The sequence below is a fragment of the Astyanax mexicanus genome, chromosome 22 (genome assembly GCF_023375975.1).
Source record: "Astyanax mexicanus isolate ESR-SI-001 chromosome 22, AstMex3_surface, whole genome shotgun sequence".
NCBI lineage: Eukaryota > Metazoa > Chordata > Actinopteri > Characiformes > Acestrorhamphidae > Astyanax > Astyanax mexicanus.
The window spans coordinates 10,883,449-10,907,500 of NC_064429.1; the positions used below are offsets into that span (position 1 = coordinate 10,883,449).

Genomic DNA, 24,052 nt, shown 5'->3' on the forward strand with positions numbered 1-24,052 from the left:
CTCTCAATGGATTTACCATTCAGTGACTCATAAGATTGATTGTATTGCAATAAATTGCATCAGACTACATTATATAGTGTTACATTTCAGACAAAATATTTAGCTACACGTAAGTGAGTGTGTGTGTGTTACTAAAGTGGGACACAGACACATTGTACATATGTACATACTGTACATATTTTATTGTTGCATGATAAAACCCTATTAAAGCATCTTTAGATTTTTGATGTATTTTATATTCTACATCTTTAGATTCATCAACACAAATAAATAAATCGTTTGGGCATTTTTAGATATTTAGACGAATAACAACATTTAAAAAATAAAAGTCATATTTTGTCTGAATATTTTATCTGTATAAAAAAACTTTAAATAAATTTTCTTTCCCTTTTTAGACATTTTAGACGATTAACAACATTTTAAAAATAACAAGCCCTATTTTTATTAATATAGTACCTGTATAAACATAAGAAAATAAACTTTTTAAATAAAATTAAAATAAACTCTCTCTCCGCCGCGTCACATCCCTAAACAGCACGTGTACTGGGCGTGGCCACGTCACTCCCTCTGTCGAATCGGAGCGGCCGCTGCATGAATACATTAGTGGCGCGGCGACGTACGCAAATGAGTCGTGGAGAGAGTTCCCCTCACAGCCAATCAGAGTTGCGGACAGGGCGCTCGGCCCCGCCCGTTATTTAAATCCCAGCCCAGCAGCTCGCGGAAGTGTTGATTTTTAAAGGGGCCGCGTCGCTTTTCTTGCGGAGGAGAGAGAGCGAGGGAGAGCGGGGCAGCGGCGGCCGAGGACACGGAGACCGAGACCGAGAGGGAGAGCGAGGCCTCGCGGGGAGAAAGGGCACCGAAACACCGCTGTATCGCCCAGCTGTCGCCCTGGGTCTGGTTTTGGATCGATAAGGTGGAGGTCAGGCGCGTTTCCCTGCGTTTTCAGCGCGATTACAGACTGATCTAGAGGAGAATCGATCGTTGTGATCGGAGCTGATCAACATCTGATCAGAATAAGAGGCTGGAAAACTCTTTGTGCGGATCGAAGCCCGGAGTGGAGGATCTACAGCGATCTGGATCGAGTCGCCCCAGCCTGTGGCTTCATTTGTACCCAGGGTGAGTGGCCTAATCTGGGCTGGAGCCTCGGTTTCTCTGCCTTTGTGCTGCTGCTGCTTCTGCTGCTGCTGCTCTGTATTTTTAGCTCTGACTTACTGGACCATAACTTCCCCACGGTGGCACCATTTGGTCCTGGTGTCAGATCCGGCTGCTGCTGGTGGTGTTTAGGGTTGGTGCTGGGTGATGTCATGAGGATTGAGACAGTTGAGCTGTCTGTCTGGATTGGACCTGTCTCACTTGTCCAGTTGTCCTGGTCCAGTCCCATAATCTATAATAACTAGCTCTAGCTAAACTAGCTAATATCTATAATCCACTGGCATGCATAGAACTGCTGCTGCTGTTTCTAATAGTGGTGGTGATCAGTATTCTGCAGGTGTGTGTGTGTGTGTGTGTGTGTGTGTGTGTGTGTGTGTGTGTGTGTGTGTGATCATGCATTATGTGCATATTTATATGTGCATGCAGTTTTTGTTATTTTGTTTGATTAATTTTTTTGCTCGTGCCACTTTTTTATTTAAGAAAAAAAGGATGGGACAGGTGGTGTGCAATGCATGATGCACAAAGCATGCATGCAAGCATGCAGCATGCAGAGCTCCCACAGCCTCCAGGCTGCAGGGGGGCGTTCTCCAGGCTTGGGCTTTTGTCTGGCGTCTCCAGCCATGTCCAGCATTGTCTGCTTGTGTTTCTCTCTTTCTTTCTTTTGCAGCTTGAAAAAAAAGAGGAAAGGAAGAAAAGTGTGTGTATGTATGAATGTGGTGCACACTTGTGAGGCCCCCTTTGTAGGGGTGAAAAGGGGGGGTATCAGCACAGTGGTGCATTCTAATAATATTGCACCAGTGCAGTGAGCTCAGGCTGCAGTGCATGGTAGAGTTTCACAGTTGGGTCAGTCCTAATTTAGCACAACTGTGTGTGTGTGTGTGTGTGTGTGTGTGTGTATGGTGTGTGTTTTGTGTGTGTATATATAAATAAGTGTAAGGGCAAGTGAGGTAGACTGAGTGTCAGAAATTATCAAAGAGAGAGAGAGGAATAGAGAGACTGGCAGACAGATGGGGATGAGGAGACAGACAAAGACAGGCAGACAGACATGCAGACACTGGCAGATACAGGCAGTGTATACAGGCAGGTTTGGGGAAGGGGAGGGGCTTCTGTTGTATCCAGAATGCAGGTGCTGACCGGCTCCCGGCTTTGTGCAGAACAGTGGGCCTCTGATCAGTTGGTGGTCCGCACTCATTTCAGAGGATTAAAAGGTGTGTGTATATATGTATATAGTGGATGAATGGATGAATGGACGGCAGGATACGGCCGGGTGCCAGAGTGGCGCTGTGGACCTCTTTCTACCTGAGTTATGTCACATGGAGGAGTCTGGGAAGGAGGGGTGTGGGTTATTGAGTTCATTATGGATTTATGGAGCCCATTAAAGAGCCCATACCATGAAAAACGAGGAAATCATCCACTCTTCCATCTCTCCATCCAACCATCTATCTTCTTTTATTCATTTCTACCTGGTCAGGGTGTGTCCAGAGGCAACCCATGATCGTTAGGACCAATGCAGGTATACCTCCTGTACAGAGTGCAGGTCCATCACAGAAACATTTATGTGAAAAAAAATCACATATATTGTTACTAAAATCACATTTTGAATTGCCCTGAATTTATGTATGTTTTTGTGATTTCACAAAATCCAGAGGATTGACATGTACTCGCCTTTTCACCCTGCAGCAGATTAGCCCCACCCATTAACACTGAATTTATACCAGTTCAGAACAGAGGTCATTTGCATATATCTATTACAATTCTAATTGCATTCTTAATTGGAACTTCTATAAACATTAAAGTAACACTGGCCTTCTTTTTTTTTTTTTTTTATTTATAATCCCCCCCCCCCCCAATTTACACGACCAATTACCCAACCCACTTATAAGAACTCCCCCATCACTAGTGATGCCCCAACACCAGGAGGGTTAAGAAGACTAGCACACGCCTCCTGCGATACATGTAAAGTCAGACTCCGCCTCTTTTTGAGCTGCTGCTGATGCTGTAGCATTGCCGAGTAACATCACAGCGCTAACGCTCGGAGGAAAGTGCAGCTACTCGGTTCTGATACATCAGCTCACAGACGCAGCCTTGTGCTGATCCACATCACCCTAGGAGTGATGAGGAGAAGGAGAGAGCGCCATCTACTGTACTGTACCCACCCAGAGAGAGCAAGACCTATTATGCTGATTTAGACTGATTTAGACTCTTCTTGGTCATATTTATTGATCTACAGGTACAGAAGTTGTATGTAACACATGTGTAACGCATGTGTAATGCTGCAACATGCCAGATGTCTCGTATACTGTAGAGAGCTGTAGAGGTTCCTAATGTTCCCCCTGTGATAAGCCATCCCATAATAACTCCAGTATTCTCTATACACAGTTCCTGCAGATTGTGTGGTAGGGGTATAGGAGTGTTGTTGATAGTTGATTGTGATTGTTGCTACCAACTTTCATTCACGTGGGTTGAGTTTTTCTGGGTGCTGCTATTTTTGACGATTGAGTGTATGATCATATGAGTGTTTAAAAGAGGAACTTTCTGCATGCATTAATAGCTAAGATAAATATATAGTCATCCAGTGTGGGTTCGGTGTGAAATGCTCCATTCTAAAGAGTTTAACTGAAGAAATGAGCAGAAATTTGTTTTATCTGTTGTCAGGAAATTTGACTGGAACAATTTTGTCCTGTTACTTATATGCTGCTGGATATTTGACTGCCCTACATAATAAAAAAAGCATTTATTTCTCAATAACCAGCAGCTTTTAGCAGAAAATGCTAAAAAAAAAAAACTTACCAGGGCGGATTGTTAGTTGATGCCCAGGCATGTCCTGTTGGGCCCTGTGGCTATAGCTGTGACCCTTCACCCAACCCAGCACAGCTTCTGTTCACTCCAAAACAGGGAATACTGATAAGAGCACAGTTTCTGCATCATGTATAATGCTCTGATATAAGTAATAGTGCATGGGGGACAGTTTCTATATTGTATAAGATCTTAAATGCAGATATTGTGACTATGGGAAATGTATGTTCCATATGTAAAGCTTTAAAGTATGCTATATAGTCTAACAATTTAGTTTACAGTATAGACTAGTGGTTAGATATTGATTTCTGTATTCTATACAGTTTTTAAGTTTAGGAATAGTTATTGTTTATGAAACATACAGTGAATGATTCCTAAACAATGTTTCCTATATATTAGAGGTCTATATAGTAGGGGTGTCACGATCTCGATATTTTATCGAAATCGAATCGAAATGAGGTCACGATCTCGAGTATCGAAGTCAAAAAGAGGATCGACGATCCCTCCCGCGCGCGCTACGCAAATAGCGCAGCGCGCTACGCAAATGGCGCGGCACCAACACAGCGCATCCTTTTCATTTAAATAGAGATAGCCACTGCATGAGCGCAGTCGGCGGGAGTGTGATCACTGTTTTTATCTGTCCAACGGGGAGGGGGGGGCGGGGGTTGGGCGCGCAGGTTTTGTATCTGTATCTAACGGAGGGGTGGGTGCGCGCAGGTGAGAGCGTGTGAACTCGCTGAAATGCGTGTGTCAGTGTGACTTGAGAACACTGACTATAGATCACAGTGAGGTGGATTAAAAATCTTAAACTTATAATTGACTACACCTGTTGCTTTCCATTGAATTAAAAAAACATCTTTCTCTCAGATAAAGTAAACACAAGCGTGTTTCTGACTAAAATAAAAGCTTTTCAGGAGAGATATAAGTTATGTGTAAATATTTATAAGACAATACCCACATCACTTATCTAACCAGCCTGTACTGATTTCTGCCCCCCAATAATGCTTTCAATAACCTCTTGTAACCCCTGGGAGCCAGGGGTTACACTCTAATAGCCTTTAATAGTCTTCAGTAGCCTTTAAAAGACTTACCTGGCGGCCGTGGTGTGTCCACTAAACTCCGTAGTTATAAACATCCTGAGGTTAGCAGCGCGCTAACTGACCTGTTTCTAATGTAATCCGAGCAGTGACTCCGTGTCGGCTGTTCTAACCTGCTGCTGTTAGCTGCTTGGGCTGAAAGATGAACTGTAGTGAGCTGTATTATTCGGTTAGTGGGGTTAAAACCTTTATTTGTTTACAGAAACAGTAAAAACGGACTGGCTGAGCTCTGTAGCCCGTGGCTGGGCTGTACTGAAGTAGTGACTGAGTGAAGAGAGCGGGGTGCTGCTGCTGCTAGTGGTTGGATGAAGAACTGCAGCTTCATGTAATGAGCAGTTTCACCAGCCATCCACACACAGCTCTGATAAACTGCTTGTTTTAATAGTGCACACTGTTGCTACCAAAAAAAGTCACTAGATGGCATTACCATATATATCTTAATAAATAATAATAATAATATTTATAATATTTATAATAATAATAATAATAATAATAATAAATATATTATTTAAATTTTATGAGGCATAAAATAATAACAAGAAAAAAAAAACAAGAAAATCGAGAATCGAATCGAATCGTGACCCTCAAATCGAAAATGAAATCGAATCGAGGATTTAGAGAATCGTGACACCCCTACTATATAGTGATAAATATATACATAAATAGAGCTCTAGTGTAAAAAAATAATGTGATAATCTGTTTCTTATAGTCTTTCAACTCAATGATCTCAGTCTAGTCTGGAGTTCAAGAGATAATTACTGTCTGTGTCACATTCTTTAGCTTCAGAACACAAAACAACCTGCTTTTCCAGACTCCGGCCACGGACCGGCCTGCTACTGACGTGTGTGTGTGTGTGTGTGTGTGTGTGTGGTCTGTAGCAAGTCATTCCTTATTTCTCATTCTTTATAGAGATAATCTGGAAAAAAAAATACACATTTACAAGTTTTATATTGGAGTTACATCATGAAAGTATTTTAATATTTAGCATAAAAGCTAAAAATCATATCAGCAGCTTGGGGGTCTACGTTTTTGTTCGTGCTATAGTTAAAAATAGCTCAGGAGCTGCTGCTGATGCTGTATCAGCAAGTTGACCTCTGGAGCTGATCTCAGAATATCTCCTAGTGTTTTGCTGTTAGTCATTAACTTCCTTCTGCAGGACCCAGACAGCCTGCTATAGTAAGCAACTGGGAATCAGTTGAGAAAAAAACACACAGCGCATCCAACAAGAGCAAAATCCTTGTGCATTTAGACGTCTTGGTTAAGTTGATGCTTGATTGAGAGGTTTTAGCTTTTAAAGATAAAATGGATGCTTATGCTATATGCAGGGATGTATGATTTTGAGTATCTGCCGATACGGAGTCCCCATCCAGTATCCTGATGAACAAACATGCCCAAGTTGTCCCTTAAGGTCTTTTTTTTTTATTTATTAATTTTTACTTTTATACATGATAAAACATACAGTTTTTATCACCAAATAAACGAGTCATAAATAAATAGCCATATATATTATTTCCATTTAAATATGGATTTTTTTTTTCTGCTAAATAAGTCTCAACAATAATTCTGGTGATTTAAACAGGATTTTTTTTATGCTTAAATGCATTCATGTATTTTTGGGAGAGAGGAAGTAAGTGTGCATTTGTGAGTGTGAGAGAGTGAATAAGAGTCTTCAGCACAGTGACGGTGTGTCGACAGTTTGGAGGAAAATGAAGCGTGATGGATGAAAGTAGCAGATGGTTCCAAAGGTCACTTAATGGATTAGCGCACATGCTAACCGTACAAGCTAATAAACATTGCGACAGTGTAAGCGACACCGAACCCACTCACAACAGAAAAACTTGGGAAAACATGAGGGACTTATCAATGCCAGTGTGAACACAGCATGCCAGTGTGCATCTCAATGCACGAGTACAGCAGAGATTATAGTGAATTTGTGGATTAAAAAAGAAAATATAATGCAGCAATAATGTAAATTCAGCTTCAGAATAAAACTTCACATTACTTTATTGAGTTGGTCCATTGACCCTCCAACTCATTGGACCCTGATACCGTGTGACCGGGTCACGGACTCTCTGATTGGTTGATAGTGAAAGCTAGAGAGTCTTTAGAATCTTTAGAAGGCTTTATTGAATACAGAGAATTCAGCTGCTTGTTTTCTTTCCTGGGTTTGTTTGAAGGTTATAATCAGGTTTATTTTTGTATCTGTATGGTCGGGATGATTGTGTGTGTGTGTGTGTGTGTGTGTGTGTGTGTGTGTGTGTGTGTGTGTGAGGCCTCAGTATCTTAAGTCTGTCTCTTGCTAGCAGTTTATCCCTCCCCCACTCAATCCCTTCTCTCTACAGCCCTGCGGTCGGGGCGAGGCTGGATCTCACCTCCGTTATGATTAAAATCAGTAATAAAGAATATTTAATACCAGTTCAAGATATTAGTATGTGAATTCCTCACGGTGCAACAAGGCCAGTGTTCTCATATAGTAAGGCCAGGTGAATTATGAAAGTTGTAGTGAGGGTCTGATAATAGTGGGTGCAGGTGAATTATGGGAGTTGTAGTAAGGGCTGATAATAGTGGGTGCAGGTGAATTATGGGAGATGTAGTGAGGGTCTGATAATAGTGGGTGCAGGTGAATTATGAGAGTTGTAGTGAGGGTCTGATAATAGTGGGTGCAGGTGAATTATGGGAGTTGTAGTAAGGGCTGATAATAGTGGGTGCAGGTGAATTATGGGAGATGTAGTGAGGGTCTGATAATAGTGGGTGCAGGTGAATTATGGGAGTTGTAGTAAGGGCTGATAATAGTGGGTGCAGGTGAAGTATGGGAGTTGTAGTGAGGGCTGATAATAGTGGGTGCAGGTGAATTATGGGAGATGTAGTGAGGGTCTGATAATAGTGGGTGCAGGTGAATTATGGGAGATGTAGTGAGGGTCTGATAATAATGGGTGCAGGTGAATTATGGGAGTTGTAGTAAGGGCTGATAATAGTGGGTGCAGGTGAAGTATGGGAGTTGTAGTGAGGGCTGATAATAGTGGGTGCAGGTGAATTATGGGAGTTGTAGTGAGGTCTGATAATAGTGGGTGCAGGTGAATTATGGAATTTGTAGTGAGGGCTGATAATAGTGGGTGCAGGTGAATTATGGGAGTTGTAGTGAGGGTCTGATAATAGTGAGTGCAGGTGAATTATGGGAGTTGTAGTGAGGGCTGATAATAGTGGGTGCAGGTGAATTATGGGAGTTGTAGTGAGATCTGATAATAGTGGGTGCAGGTGAATAATGGGAGTTGTAGTGAGGGCTGATAATAGTGGGTGCAGGTGAATAATGGGAGTTGTAGTGAGATCTGATAATAGTGGGCGCAGGTGAATTATGGGAGTTGTAGTGAGATCTGATAATAGTGGGTGTAGGTGAATTATGGGAGTTGTAGTGAGGGCTGATAATAGTTAGTGTAGGTGAATTATGGAAGTTGTAGTGAGGGCTGATAATCTCAGTGTATATACATAACTGAGCATGTTTGGAAGCTTACTGCTAATCCAATCACGATTCAGGGACACTATGAATCAGGTGGTAATTTGTCAATTCAAAAATGCAGTTTTAAAGCACTGTACTCTCTCTCTCTCTCTCTCTCTCTCTTTTATAAAGGATAAGCAGCACAACCCTCACATCCCCCTCCCTGTACCACCATAAGCCTTCAGGCTGTCCTTGCTGAGTGTGAGTGTGTGAGTGTGTGTGTGAGGGTGTTTTGAAGGGCAGTGTGAGGTGGCTGTTCGTTCATCAGTGTCATATGGTAATCTCTGTGGAAAGACTAACCTTAATCTCTATCGCTTATCACCCCATTCACACACACACACACACACACGTGTGTTATGTTTTCTATTCATAGTCTGTCTGTAATCTGTGAAACGAGACCCCATAGACAAGTCTTATATACATTTGTTTGGTGAGAGTTGGATGTTTTACTGTGTGTGTGTGTGTTCTTTTCTCTAAGGAAGCATCATCATCTTCTCGAGTTTCAGATTGTTGTGTGAGCAGCTCTGAACTGACCCCTTCCTGTATCAGGATCAGAACCAGGCTGAGTCATAAGTGGGCGGAGTTGTCCACATGCAGAACTATAAGTGGGTGTGGCAGTGAGCATGTGGAGTAATGGAATGGGCTTGGCCATAAGTGTACACATTGGTACTGAGCAGAGAATAAGTGGGTGTGGCCATAGGCATATCAACAGGTGGATCAGGATCAGAATGTTCATAGACATGAATGGAGGCGGAACCTGTGACTCAGGGGGGCGGGGCCAGAAGCAGCGCTGCTTGGATACAGTCTGACTGTGTTGTCAAAACGTTACTAACACACACACACACACACACACACACACACACACAGGAAGTTGAGGCCTTGTGTAAATGAATTCACACATTTCAACAGGAGCTCTTCACACACACTTGTTAAAGTGCTGACACACACACAAACACACACAAACACACACAAACACACACAAACACACACAAACACACACAAACACACACACATACACACACACACAGACAAATAGGTACTTGCATACACTTTATAAACAAAAGTAAGAAGGGGTGTTCACAAGCGTATATGTGCACAGTATGTGTATATAGTACATATATAGGACTTTAAGCTTAGAGCGTATTACTCTGGTAGAAATAGTGTGTGTGTGTGTCATAGAATCCTCCAGGCTTATGTGGTGTGGTGCATGTCTTTGGCCACGCCCCTCATCACCATATATGGGAATGGAGTGTGAAGACTCAAAAGGGAAGTGTGTGTGTGTGTGTGTGTGTGTGTGTGTGTCACAGAAGATGTGACTGTTTTCAATTCCAGTCTGAAACTCAGCTTGTGTCAAGCAGACACAAACTTTGTGTGTGTGTGTGTGTGTGTGTTTATGATTGACTCAAACTCTTTTTCTTCTAAACAAATGCTTATTCCACCCACACACACATTTGGCCTGCACACACACACACACACACACACACACACACATCCTCCTCGGCCCCCTTCCTTTCAGTGCATTGTGTATAAAGAGTCTCTGAACTCGTTCTTGCTGTGTGTGTGTGTGTGTGTGTGTGTGGTGTGTGTGTGTGTGTGTGTGTGTGTGTGATGCCACACCTTTTTCAGAAGCTGCAGGCTGAATTGCATTAGCACCGGCCCGCTTGCACACTGTTGCTTGCAATACACACACACAGCGTTATCTGTGTTGCTATATTTGTAAGGACTTCCGTTGAGTTCTGGCTGCTGCATGCTGGTAATGCTACACCCGACCCGGACCCTAACGTTCACCCAGTGGAACCTAAGCCTAATAGCTGCAGCCGGGGTTCAGTTTCTGACCCGTTACTGTAGATGTGCTTTGTTGGCTAAACTGGGGTTTAGCTGGTCTTCCAGTATGACCAAACCAGTCCACAGATTTCACCAACTTGTGTTTAATTTGTATTTTAACCACTTTGATCAGATTAAATGGCAGTTTGATTAAGTTGGTTGATTTATACCTGGTTTGTTGGGCCTGTGTTATTTAGAGTAATAGTTGCCTAGTTAGAGTTGGGGTAGTTTGGTTGGGTAAAGTTGGGGTGGTTTGTTTGGTAGAGTTGGAGTAGTTGTTTGGTTGGGTAGAGTCGGGGTAGGTTGTTTGATTGGGTAGAGTCGGAGTAGTTTGTTTGGTAGAATTGGGTAGTTTGGTTGGGTAGAGTCGGGGTAGGTTGTTTGGTAGAGTCGGGTAGTTTGGTTGGGTAGAGTCGGGGTAGGTTGTTTGGTAGAGTCGGGTAGTTTGGTTGGGTAGTGTCGGGGTAGTTTGTTTGGTAGAGTCGGGGTAGTTTGGTTGGGTAAAGTTGGGGTGGTTTGTTTGGTAGAGTCGGGGTAGTTTGGTTGGGTCATGGTTTGGTCATGAATGTCTGATTAAGAGTCATGTTTGTCTGAATCAGGTTTGTTTGGTTGGGTAAAGGATGGATTCTATGGTTAAATACAGTCAGTGTCATGGTCAAAGCTAATGTGTTTGGTAGAGTCATGCCTGCTTGAGTGGAGTTTAAATCCTTTGGTTAGTTAGTCATGATAATGTGGTTGGATGGGGGTTGTTTGGTCAGTTAGAATCATGTTGAGTCAGTGTTGTTTGGTTTGCATATTTGGTTGAATCTGGGTTGTTTGTTTGGGTAGAGTCTGGGTAGAGTTTGATTAGAGTCTGGGTAGTTTGTTGGGTAGAGTCAGGGTAGTCTGTTTGGTAGAGTTGGGGCAGTCTGTTGGGTAGAGTGAGTCGGGGTAGTTTGTTGGGTAGAGTGAGTCGGGGTAGTTTGTTGGGTAGAGTTGGGGTAGTTTGTTGGGTAGAGTGAGTCGGGGTAGTTTTTTGGGTAGAGTTGGGGTAGTTTGTTGGGTAGAGTGAGTCGGGGTAGTTTTTTGGGTAGAGTTGGGGTAGTTTGTTGCGTAGAGAGAGTCGGGGTAGTTTTTTGGGTAGAGTTGGGGTAGTTTGTTGGGTAGAGTGAGTCGGGGTAGTTTTTTGGGTAGAGTTGGGGTAGTTTGTTGCGTAGAGTGAGTCGGGGTAGTTTTTTGGGTAGAGTTGGGGTAGTTTGTTGGGTAGAGTGAGTCTGGGTAGTTTGTTGGGTAGAGTGAGTCGGGGTAGTTTGTTGGGTAGAGTGAGTCAGGGTAGTTTTTTGGGTAGAGTTGGGGTAGTTTGTTGCGTAGAGTGAGTCGGGGTAGTTTTTTGGGTAGAGTTGGGGTAGTTTGTTGGGTAGAGTGAGTCGGGGTAGTTTGTTGGTTACAGTCGGGGTAGTTTGTTGGGTAGAGTGAGTCAGGGTAGTTTGTTGGGTAGAGTTGGGGTAGTTTGTTGGGTAGAGTTGGGGTAGTTTGTTGGGTAGAGTTGGGGTAGTTTGTTGGGTAGAGTCGGGCAGTCTTTCTGCATTAGCTTTGAAAACAGCATGTTCTTTTGAGAGGCCCAGGAATGTGAGTATGTTTTCCTACCATTATGGGGACTGTAGATCCTTATGAAGTGCTGGAGATAAGTCCCCACACCGACTGCAGTCAGTCTCACAGAGCTGATAACACACTCACATTCTGATGTACCTGCTCAACTGTGAACTTCCTTTTTCAAAAGCAGGGGAGGACACACACACACACACACACACACACACAAACACACTTTCACACATTAACACACTAACACACAAACGTCACGCTCGGTGTGTTTAAACTGCCTCAGTGAAACTCTCCAGCTGCAGGAGCAAAATAGCCCCTTTAAACTCTCCGTGTGTGTGTGTGTGTGTGTGTGTGTGTGTGTGTGTGTCTCCAGGGCACCAGCAGCTACAGGCTGTGGTATGCTTCTGTATCTCACACACACACACACACACACAGTGGCACTGTATACACGCCTTTGCAAAACAGGCAGAGCAGGTGGGTAGAGCCATGGTGAGTGGGCGGAGCCATGTCGTTTACATATGCATTCCAGCCTGTCAGAATTAGAACAACTGTTTTAGAGGTCCCGCCCACCATCCAATCACACGTATCGATTTGCAATGACCCGCCCCTTTGTGTTGAATGCTGACTGAGCAAGAGAGAGAACCAGCTGTACAGAAAGAGAGAGAGAGAGAGAGAGAGAGACACTGGGTAAGAGCAGAACGAGAGACCTGAATTAACTGTGTCCAAACTATTTGGACAGTGAGAGAGAAAGAGGGGTGACAGGGTTTGTGAGTTAACGTGTGTGTGTGTGTGTGGAGTCTAAGAGAGTTTTTGTGTGTGTTATTGAGAGAGAGAAAGAGAGAGAGAGGGGTGGGGGGCGATAGAGGCAAATCTGGGCATACCAGAATAGCAAAGAGAGAGTGAGCGAGAGAGTGAGCGAGAGAGTGAGCGAGAGAGTGAGCGAGAGAGTGAGCGAGCGAGAGAGTGAGTGCATAAACAGTGTGAGCAGTCAGGCTCTGTGAGAACTCCTCAGCAAGACACTTCTTAAACCCAGCCTCTCTCTCTCTTTCTCTCTACTACTACTCCCTCTCTCTCTCTCTCTCTCTCTCTCTCGCGCAGACAGCTTGTCCCACTCAGGAGCCGCCGGGATCCGGATAGAGAGCTAGAGAGCGAGAGAGCGAGCGAGAGGAAGAGGAGGAGTGAGAAAGGAAGAGGGAGAGAGAGGAGTGTTACAGAGAGGTGAGTTTCTGTTCTCCTCTACTGTTTGTACACTAAGTTATAGACATATACTGGTATAACAACTCTTTCCATAGGTGTGTATATAATATATACACACTTTTGCACCAGGAGTAAAGCAGCATAAAGTTATCCAAAAGCAGTGTGTAAGACTGGTGGAGGAGAACATGATGCCAAGATGCATGTAAACTGTGATTAAAAACAGGGTTATTCCACCAAATATTGATTTCTGAACTCTTAAAACTTTATGAATATGAACTTGTTTTCTTTTTTTTGCATTATTTGAGGTCAATTTCTCGTTTTCTGCAAATAAATGCTCTAAATTACAATATTTTTATTTAGAATTTGGGAGAAATGTTGTTAGTGTGTGTTGTGCTGAGGGTACAGTAAGTGGATCAGATGCAGCAGTGCTGCTGTAGTTTTTAAACACTGTTTAAATCACTCACTGTCCTCCACTCTTACACACTCCTACCTACAGCTGAAACACCCTGTAGATAAAGTAAAGTGTTTAAAAGCTCTGGTCTTAATGTCATGATAGGTGTGTATATATGTGTAATATATTGTATTATACATGTTTATAGTAGAGTGTACAGTTGTCAGGGGCGGTTTTATGAAGCACTGTAAATGTGATGTACTCTCTCTCACTCTAATTCACTCTTGAGTGCAGTTGAGCCTCACTGGCCAGAGTGTGTGTTTACACAGAAATCCTGCTTTGGATTATTGCATTAGTTGTACTCTGTAAATAAGGCCTCTGAGTAACGCTATCTACTCGACTCCCAGCAAATCATATGCTGAAAGAACAGGCTTCACAAACATACCAACACCTTTACAGTGTGTCATGAGTGAGAGAACCTTAATGGAAGTAAATGTAAAAAAAAATATTTCATATTACTACATATTTCAAAATTTAAAATATGTAGAAATCTTAAAATTGTCAAAAATGAAGATACTTGTTTTTCATTGGACAGCAACAATATTAATTTCCGCATGCCAACCACCAGAACTGGTGCTGTGGTTTGATTGTATGTGAGAGATGATGACATAACCGTGTTTCTGGTGCTGTAGATAAAGCTGCGTCCATCCTACCCCCACCCACCACTGCTCAGATAAGGTCACACACACACACACTCTCTTTCCTGCCTTTTTAGTGTGTGTGCGTTTGTGTGTGTATTGTTTGTGTGACGTAATGACTTCCACTGAACTGTCACGGTCACAGTGACCCTATCTCTCTCTCTTTTTCTCAGTGTATATTTCCCAGTATATATATACAGTGAGTCCAAGAAGTATTTGATCCCTTGCTGATTTTCTTTGTTTGCCCACTAATAAAGACACTATCCTTCTGCACTTTTAATGGTAGATATATTCTAACATGGAGAGACAGAATATCAAGACAAAAATCCAGAATATAATTTTAAAGAATATATTTTAATTAATTTGTATTTCAATGAGGAAAATAAGTATTTGATCCCGCTTGCCAAACACACTCAATACTTAGTGGCAAAGCCTTTGTTTGCAAGCACAGCGGTGAGACGTTTGTTGTAGTTAACCACAAGTTTAGCACACACACCAGGGGGAATTTTGGCCCACTCTTCTTTGCAGATCCTCTCTAAATCATGAAGGTTGGTGGGCTGTCGCTTGGCAACTCTGACCTTCAGCTCCCTCCATAGATTTTCGATCGGATTGAGGTCTGGCGACTGGCTGGGCCACTCCATGACCTTAATGTGATTTTTCTTGAGCCAATCCTTTGTTGCCTTTGCTGTATGTTTAGGGTCGTTATCATGTTGGAAGACCCAACCACGGCCCATTTTCAGATCCCTGGCAGAGGGGAGGAGGTTGTCCCTCAGGATTGTGCGGTACATGGCTCCATCAATCTTCCCAGTGATGCGGTGAAGTAGCCCTGTACCCTTGGCAGAGAAACACCCCCAAAACATTATGCTTCCACCTCCATGCTTGACGGTGGGCACAGTGTTCTTGGGGTCATAGGCAGCATTTTTCTTCCTCCACACATGGCGGGTGGAGTTGAGGCCAAAAAGTTCAATTTTGGTCTCGTCTGACCACAAAACCTTCTCCCAATAACTTGGTTCATCTTTCAAATGATCATTGGCATACTTGAGGCGCGCCTCCACATGTGCTCTCTTCAGCAGGGGTACCTTTCGGGCACTGCAGGATGTGAATCCATTGTTGCGCAAAGTGTTGCCAATTGTTTCCTTGCAAACTGTGGTCCCAGCTGCCTTCAGGTCATTTGCTAACTCCTGCCGAGTGGTTGCAGGACGATTTCTGACCGTTCTCAGCATCATTGCCACCCCACGAGGCGAAATCTTCTTTGGAGCACCGGGCCGAGGTCTGTTGATTGTCATGTTATACTCTTTAAACTTTCTGATAATTGCACCAATAGTTGTTACTTTCACATCCAACACCTTACTAATCTTTTTGTAGCCCATTCCAGCTTTGTGAAGGTCAACAATTCTGACTCTGAGTTCCTGTGACAGCTCTTTGGTTTTACCCATGTTGGAGACTTGAAATCTGTGTGATCTGTCTGATTCTGTGGACAGGTGTTTTTCACACAAGTGATTAGTGAGAACAGGTGGCTTCAGGTCAGGTAACAAGTTGATTGGGAGTGTCTAACTGGTCTGTAAAAGCCAGAACTGCTAATGAATACTAAGGGATCAAATACTTATTTCACTCCATGAAATACAAATCAATTAATATATATTCCTTAGATTTATTTTCTGGATTTTCTTTTTAATATTCTGTCTCTCCATGTAAGAATACATCTACCATTAAAAGTATAGAATGATCATGTCTTTATTAGTGGGCCAACGAAGAAAATCAGCAAGGGATCAAATACATCTTGGACTCACTGTACTAGTACTACCCTGTTGGTTCCTCTATGCTGGATATAAAATGAGATTGAGATGGTTGGGTTTGGAGGTTCTACAGGTTCTGTATGGATCCTGCAGCACATTTACCCACAGATGTTGCTACAGCTGGGCCTGTAGATCCTGTAGCTCTACACTCGTAGGTTTAGCTGAAGCTGAGTCCCAGCAGCTCCATAAATGCTGGATTGGTGATAAATCTGGAGATCTGCAGGACGAGGAAGTGCTGCAATCTGGTGGAGACTGTGTTCCTGGGAAACCCTTGCTGTGTGTGGGTGAACATTATCCTGCTGAAAAATGCTGCTGCTATCAGCTGGAAGAAGTTCTGCAGGAGAGAAAGCAGCAACACATGGATCTGCAGGATGTTCTGCACAGATCACTGAGATCACTGTTAGTAATGATCCTTCTATCACTACTAGGGGGGACCAATTGTCACTGTATGCGATAATGAGGTTTGATGGCTTGTGATCCATCTTGATAATATTCCAGAGGTTTTCAATTTGGTAAAATCAAGGAAACTTGATCATTTTAAGTGGTCTCTTATTTTTTCATCTTTTATTAGATATACTGATGTCTGGAAGACAGGGATAGCCTGTGTGTGTATGTGTGTGTGTGTGTGTGTGTGGTCAGCTGTAATTGACCCTTCTTATGTTTAAAGTCCCCTCCATTCTATCTTGCTGGTATGTGAGAGGGGAATGATGAGGCTATTAGACGTCTGTACAGATATTAATGGCCGGTTGGTGTATCATGTATTACAGTGTTAGAGGAACATGAGCTGATCTTTTAGAAGAAGCGTCCAGCACTGAAAACTCTATAAATCCTGAAAGTACAGCCCGAGCCCTGAGCCGTGCTGAGTGTGCTCTGAGCGAGGTGATGGGTTTAAGACCCCGGCTCTGGTGAGGTGTTCCCCCGTTAGCCGTTTGTCATAACGCTGCCTATAAATACGCCCTGACCCTCCCCCATCATATCTGCTTACACACACACACACACACACACACACACACACACACACACACACACACACACACTCTCTTACATACAGACTCATTACACTGTAGATACACTCTCCTGAGGACACTCCTACCTGCTACCTGGACAAAAGGGTGTGTATGTGTATTATATATCTAAATACTTATTCCCTATGAAAGGGCACATAACCCATAAAAAAAAATAAGATATCACTTAAAAATGATGAGTTTCTTCGATTTTACCAAATTGAAAACCTCTGGAATATAATCAAGAGGAAGATGGATGATCACAAACCATCAAACCACCAAACTGAACTGCTTGAATTTTTGCACCCGGAGTAAAGCAGCATAAAGTTATCCAAAAGCAGTGTGTAAGACTGGTGGAGGAGAACATGATGGCAAGATGCATGAAATTAAACTGTGATTAAAAACCACCAAATATTAAGACATTTCTCATTTTCTGTAAATAAATGCTCTAAATGACAATATTTTTATTTGGACTTTGAAAGAAATGTTGTCTGTATTTTGTAGAATAAAACAACAATGTTCATTTTAATCAAACATGAAGCTATAAATAGCAAAATCACGTCGGGTAACCCCCTCATTAGGTCTACCCCTATCACTAGTGATGCTCCAACACCAGGAGGGTTAAGAAGATCAGCACACGCCTCCTTCGACACATGCAAAGTCAGACTCCGCCTCTTTTTGAACCTCTTTTGCCGAGTAGCATCACAGCACTAACACTCGGAGGAAAGCGCAGCAATTCAATTCTGATACATCAGCTCACAGACGCAGCCTTGTGCTGATCCACATCACCCTAGGAGTGATGAGGGGAAAGAGAGAGCGCCATCTACTGTACTGTACCCACCCAGAGAGAGCAAGACCAATTGATGGCAAGCTACATGATTGGGATTCGAACCAGCAATCTCCTGATCATAGTGGCAGCGTTTAGCCCCATCTCAGAAGATACTATACCAACTATACCGTGTCCAGCTACATCTCAGATCTCTAACAGCAGATCTGGGTAATATTTATTGAGCTTACTGTCTTCAGCTGCTGGTCGCTAACAGGCCTGTAGTTTCTCCTCCTGTCAGGCAGCTCTGGGGTTTTAAGGCAGTTGTGTAGCGTGTGATTGTTAGCGATAGCGTCCCTCAGGGAAAACATTAGCGCCGGCTCCAGCCAGCGCTGTTCCCACACTGTCACAGAGACAGGTGTGCTGAGTCCCCAGAGACAGGCTGTCTACTGTTAACTCAGGCCGGGAATAAAGAGCTGACAGGTTACACCACCACCGTTAAATACCACCGAGCAGAATTAGCTAAACATCAGCCTTAATGCTAGCCTGGGTCTGATAGTGGAGGGGTTTTGACTAGACTGAAGTCTGATTATTATCAGAATGCCAGAATGCCTTTTAGTAACCCTCATTATGTACTTTCTGTTCTGTGGGATTGTGAGATTGTGTGTGTGTGTGTGTGTTTTCTGTCATTAGCTAGCCTGATAGTTCCTCTCTCTTGCACACAAAGACACAAAGACTCTGTTGTGTGCATTTGAGTTTAGTATAGTGTTTGTGTGTGTGTGTGTGTGTGTGTGTGTGTGTGTGTGTGTGAGCGTCTGCTTCAGTTCACTGGGATGAGCACGAGTAGCAGGTTGTGACAGTAATGGAGCTCAGCTGACCGGCTCTGCTCCACATGCTGAAGTTGCACAAGAGTAAATTATAAATTATATAAATTATAAAACACTGAACGCTGCTCTCAGATATAAATGCATCAGATATAAATATTGATTTACGAGCAGTGTGTCACAGAGCAGCTATCGATACACAATAACTGTTGTTGCTAGTGTTTCGCTAGTAGCCTGTTAGCATACAAGGTGATCCTTCAGCAAAAGAGCCAATCAGGTGCGCACTATTGAAGAATCCATCCTCGCTGTGGAGACCTGCGAAAGCGCAGTAGCCAAAACAAGCAGAAAATCTATGTTTGTTTGTGCATTATGTAGCCAAACGCTACAATCTAATCGTTATGATTTTATCCGATTTTAATAGATTCAAATGGATAATAGGATGGTCTTGCAATTTGATGATGTATCAGTGTGATTGGTTCTTTGTTTCGCTGTGTGATCTGATTGATTGGCTAATACTATACCTTGCTGTTTTGTCTCCTGTAGGCCGTGGTCTCTGGAATGCCTTGCTCACAATGCAGCCGTTGAGCAACCAGTCAACTTCAGGAGCCCAGGAGGGCTGTGATTGGCCGTTGGCCGTGTGTGGGTGGAGCTCGAGGATAGACTTTAACTGTGCATTGGGTTGTTCAACAAGACCCCACCCACTGCACTGACACTCCGCCCCTTGGTATGTACACAACAGTGTTTTCAACATATAGTCTCTTAATCAGTAATTTAGTATAGTATTAGAGTACTACTATGAATTATTTAGGATTTATTATTAAATATTTTGGATTTACTATGAATTGTTCAGTATCCACAGTAAATCGTTCAGTATCTACTGTGAACTATTCAGTAATTGATTATACTAGTTAATATTTATTCTGTCTATCTCTCTCCAGGCCTTTGTCCTCTGCCTGTGGGAATGCTGTTGGTGGATTGGTGGGACAGCGTAGGAGATGGCCATACTTGGGGCCTAGGGTCAGGGTCAAAGGGCAGGGGTGGGTCAGCAGTGTGGGGATCACAGGTCGATGTGGACGAGCCTAAATACAACCGAGGAACAACAGGCGCATGTAAGAAACACACACACAAACACACAAAAAATGAATGTGTGTATTACTATATTAGGGCATTATGCAGACCCAAGCAATTACATGCATGGCATTATGGGAAATGTAGTATAAAACAGTGTTTAATGTATTTCGTGAGATTTATGCACAGGTAACCAAAACAAATGTTTGATCATTGTGCTGTTGGTCTGCTTGAGTAAGTGATGTGAAATCTCATATAAACCGGTCATAGGTTGCCAGGTCTGTATGGAACCCTCAAGAGGGATTGGCAGTTCCATATTATATACAGGGGAAATATTGTGGCAGTAGCTGTAAGGTCTGTTGAGACTGATGTGTGATCATACAGGAGGGAAGTTATTGGGTTTATGGTAAAACTAGCTGCAGTTCTTGCATACAGTTTTGTATTTTACTATTTTACTCATTTTAATATTAAAAAATATATATATAATTATAATATATATTTCTTTCTTGTCTCTTTCTTGTGAGATGACTGTCTCATCACACTCCTAAAATTATATAAAATATCTCCCTAAACTCCCTAAAGACTTAGACTTTAAGATTTGTGCTGTTTAAGTCATTATGGGAAAAGTATCTATTAAGAAGGAAACACCTGAGAATTTTATGGATAAACTCTAGCATGTAACTAAAGAGTAAAATAAATGTTAATGTCTGTTAATGTGTACATGTTTAATTCTACTGTTCTACTCTCTTTTTTTTAGGTGCTGTGCAAAGCATTATGGGAAACGTAGTGCACCACTCCTAGAGCAGACCTCTGGGATCTGAGATCTTCCAGCTTCCGGAGCCTGTTTTCCTTCACAGGCTCGTTTTTACTGTGTAGAACAACACAGAACTCTCTAGAACTTTTGAAATATTAAATTATCGCACAACGTCTCGCTTTTTTTAACCAATCAGAGCGCGCAGAGCAGCAGCATGCGCCACATCCACGTGGAGCTGGTGCGAAAGGAGCCGGCGCAGGCCGGGACCGACCCCGGGCTGCAGGGAGCGGGGCCTCGGCCCTTCAGCCAGGATGAGCTGCGGCTGCAGAAGGTCTACCAGCTGTCCATCTTCTCTCAGAGGGGGGGCTTCGGGGAGAGCCGGGCATCTCTCAGGCCGGGCATGAAGCGCCCCCTGCAGGACGAGGAGGAGGACGGCGGTGACGATGATGAAGAGGAGGGGGAGGTGTTGTGTGGGGCGGGTCCTGTGACGGATCCGCTCTACCTGAGAGATATGGAGACGCCGAGGTCGCCAAAGTCACCAAGGTCGCCGAGGTCACCTGCCCTCTCCCCCACGCATGCACACGCCCCCCCGGTGCCAGGCCGAAAACCCACCCAGCGCAACACCGACCGCCCCGTCCCGGATGCCTTCGCCCCCCTGTCGCCCAAATCACCACCCATGCTGGACCCCCACTCGCCCTGGGGCAGCCGACTGTGTCACAGGTTTGTTCTGCTGTTTTATTAATAATCCCCAATGAATATCCAAGCAACCACCTGAAATACCACAGTAACCACCTCTCTTACCTATTAATGTTTTCATCGGTATAAAAGCAGATTCATCCCAGCTGCCATGTCTGTTAGCATCACGGCTGTAACTCGTCTGAGGCCAGCTGTTAGCATTGCGGCTAAACTGCTCCAAACTTGCAGAGCTCAACCTCTGCATCCATTAGCATCATGGCTCTAACTCGTCTGAGGCCAGCTGTTAGCATCTTGGCTAAACTGCTCTAAACTTGTAGATCCCAGCCGCTGTGTCTGTTAGCATCATGGCTGTAACTCATCCGAGGCCAGCTATTAGCATTGCGGCTAAACTGCTCCAAACTTGTATACCCTATCTGCTGCATCGGTTAGCATCATGGCTCTAATCCTTACAGGGCTGGCTTCTGGCATCATGGCTTTCCTGCTTCTAGACATCCTAGCAACTAGCAGAAGTTCATTAGCAAAATCCTGGGAAAAGCTTATAATGCTGCACAGTCACTCCAGTGCACTGTTGTAGATCCTAATTATGCAGGATACTAGTTAATTTTGTTAATAGGATGGCCCTACTTCCACCCACTATGTAAGTCCTTAAGATTTTAGCTAGCATGTGTGGGCATATGTTAGCTTGCACAACAGATTAGCATTTAGCATTCTCCTCCAAGCGTGTTGATCTCCAGGTCAGTTTTTAACAGCATGGTTGTGCTTCATGTCCTAGATACTGACTAGGAATTATAACTTAATACATTTATGGTGGCAATTGTGTTATAATAATGAATCAGTCAATAAATAAGAATTGGCACAACCCATAAAAATAATGAATAGTTGAACAATTCTGGGTTAAAAAATGTATTTAATTCATTAAAATATTTTTTTATTTTATATTTAAGGCGTAACTCTGAAGAGGCACAGCCGAGCAGTGCGTGTCACAAGCGCCCCCTTCTGGATGAAGAGTCAGAGGGCGATAAAGAACTCGATGGGGATTTTTCAAGAGATTCAGAGACGTGCCGGTCGCCCCGTTCACCACGCTCACCCCGCTCCCCGTCCCTGTCCCCCACCCACCCACATACCCACCCGGTCCTGGGCCGAAGACCCGCCCAGCGCACCCTGGACTGCCCTGTCCCGGACGCTTTTGCCCCCCTGTCCCCTAAATCACCCCCCATGCTGGACCCCATGCAGTCCCCGCCCCACGCAGTGCCCTCCCCCCGGACTCAGGCGTCCACCGCTGGAGGCGACCCGCCGTGCCCTGTGGACGGGTCCAGAGACGAGGGCTGCAGTACCAGCGTCCTGCCAGTAGAGGCCCTGTTGAGCTCTTCATGTAATCTGGAGCTTCAGGGAGCTTTACGGCCGCCGCTGACTCCGGCTGAGGCTGTCCAATGGGCAGCCAGTATTGAGTCATCCCCGCCCCCTCCGGACAGGAAGTCTCCAAGCTCATCTTTACCCCCTTCCTGGTCTAACGGGACAAGTCCATCAGGTAAACTCATAAATCCTCTGTTATGTAGGAGTTAAGGCCAGTTTATACTTCTGCGTCAAACCTATGAAGTAGCTTGATGCATCACACAATGCAGACAGCAGCTGCTGTGATTGGTCCTCTGATTCACCCACACATTTCCTTTGTGGTTTAAACTGCGGAAAGCTGGCAGCTGCATAGGGCGCTCGCACAGGCTACACCATAAACAACGCATTGACTAAAATTACTGTAAAACTATACATGAATTTATATTAAAATTGTAACTGATTGGACTCCTCTGCTGACAGATAAAACATCCGATCCCCCCCGGGCGATTCTGGGGGTGAAGAAGAAGCTGCTGTCCTCCAGTGATACTGGAGAGTCGTGTTCGGAGGACGAGGGCCCGTCCACGTCCAAGCGAAGCCGCATGGCCCTGCTGACGCCCGGCCTGGGGCTGGCCGCCGGACGCAGCACCGACTCCAAGGCCGCCCCCTACTGGACACACCTGCTGCCCGCGGCACGAGAGCAGGGCAAGGTGAGCTTTAGCAACACGGTGAAAAACACCATCAGAAATCACAATATGTCAGTGGTGTGCAGTTAATATAGCAGGTACCCTTACTGCAACACCCCACCCCATGTCCACCTACACATAGATTAATATTACAATAACTACATATTCACATATTCTCTGTCTTGACTTAGTTATATGAAATTAATACACATTAACAGCATACAAACACAGCTAGAAAAAACAAAAGTACCATATACAGTAGACCACAACAAGTTCACTGTATGCCTACAGTACGCCAGGGCTGCCAAAACATTAAGTACACCGAAAAATTCACCAGTCTGGTTCCTTATTATTGTGAATTAGTTTCACATTGAAGGACAGCCTTTAAAAAAAAGGGCTTTTTAAATTAGATACGACATAAAATCTGCCTTATTTACAGTCGCAATTTCATGATAGTTAGCTAACTATTGAAATAAGACAGCATGTGCGCTGTTTTACAACTAACCTTCATCAAAACGCTGCTGAGAAGGGGTTAGACAGCCATGGCTCCGCCCCTGTAGTGAACATTACAAATTTCCTGATTAAATAAAATAGAATTATTTACATGCACTTATTGTCACCCCATTCGATTTTTTAAACTAAAAGTAATGCAATGATTTTTTTCTCATTTTAATTGACATCGATATGTTGGTAGTAGTAGTAGTATTATAGTAATCAAATTGAAGTTGTTAATATTAGAAGTAACTATTTTATATTTGAATTGTAATTTACTAGTTTTGTAGTTTTAAAGTATTTGCTTTTGAATTTAAACAATGTCTAAAAGTAGTTAAATAAATAGTTTAATAGTAGTAGTTTTAATTTAACAGTATTTGAACTAGATTCAGTAGTAGTTTAGTAGAG

The 24,052-nt window shown here is 43.6% G+C and overlaps 1 protein-coding gene across 4 annotated transcripts in view; it reads left to right on the forward strand.

Annotated features, from left to right (window-relative positions):
- Positions 1-739: 739 nt before the first annotated feature.
- Positions 740-24,052, forward strand: part of LOC103046027 (protein FAM214B) — a 31,468-nt gene continuing 8,155 nt past the window's right edge. The window contains exons 1-7 of one of the 4 annotated variants that reach the window (XM_049470259.1): positions 740-1,116; positions 13,042-13,161; positions 19,163-19,343; positions 19,558-19,728; positions 20,445-21,161; positions 22,082-22,665; positions 22,950-23,176. In XM_049470259.1, coding sequence (XP_049326216.1) covers positions 20,656-21,161; positions 22,082-22,665; positions 22,950-23,176 — 1,317 coding nt within the window. In that variant the 5' untranslated portion in view covers positions 740-1,116; positions 13,042-13,161; positions 19,163-19,343; positions 19,558-19,728; positions 20,445-20,655. Of the gene's footprint in view, positions 1,117-13,041; positions 13,162-16,044; positions 16,425-19,162; positions 19,344-19,557; positions 19,729-20,444; positions 21,162-22,081; positions 22,666-22,949; positions 23,177-24,052 lie in introns of those variants that run through there. The other 3 variants (XM_049470260.1, XM_049470261.1, XM_049470262.1) reach the window with 3 other exon arrangements.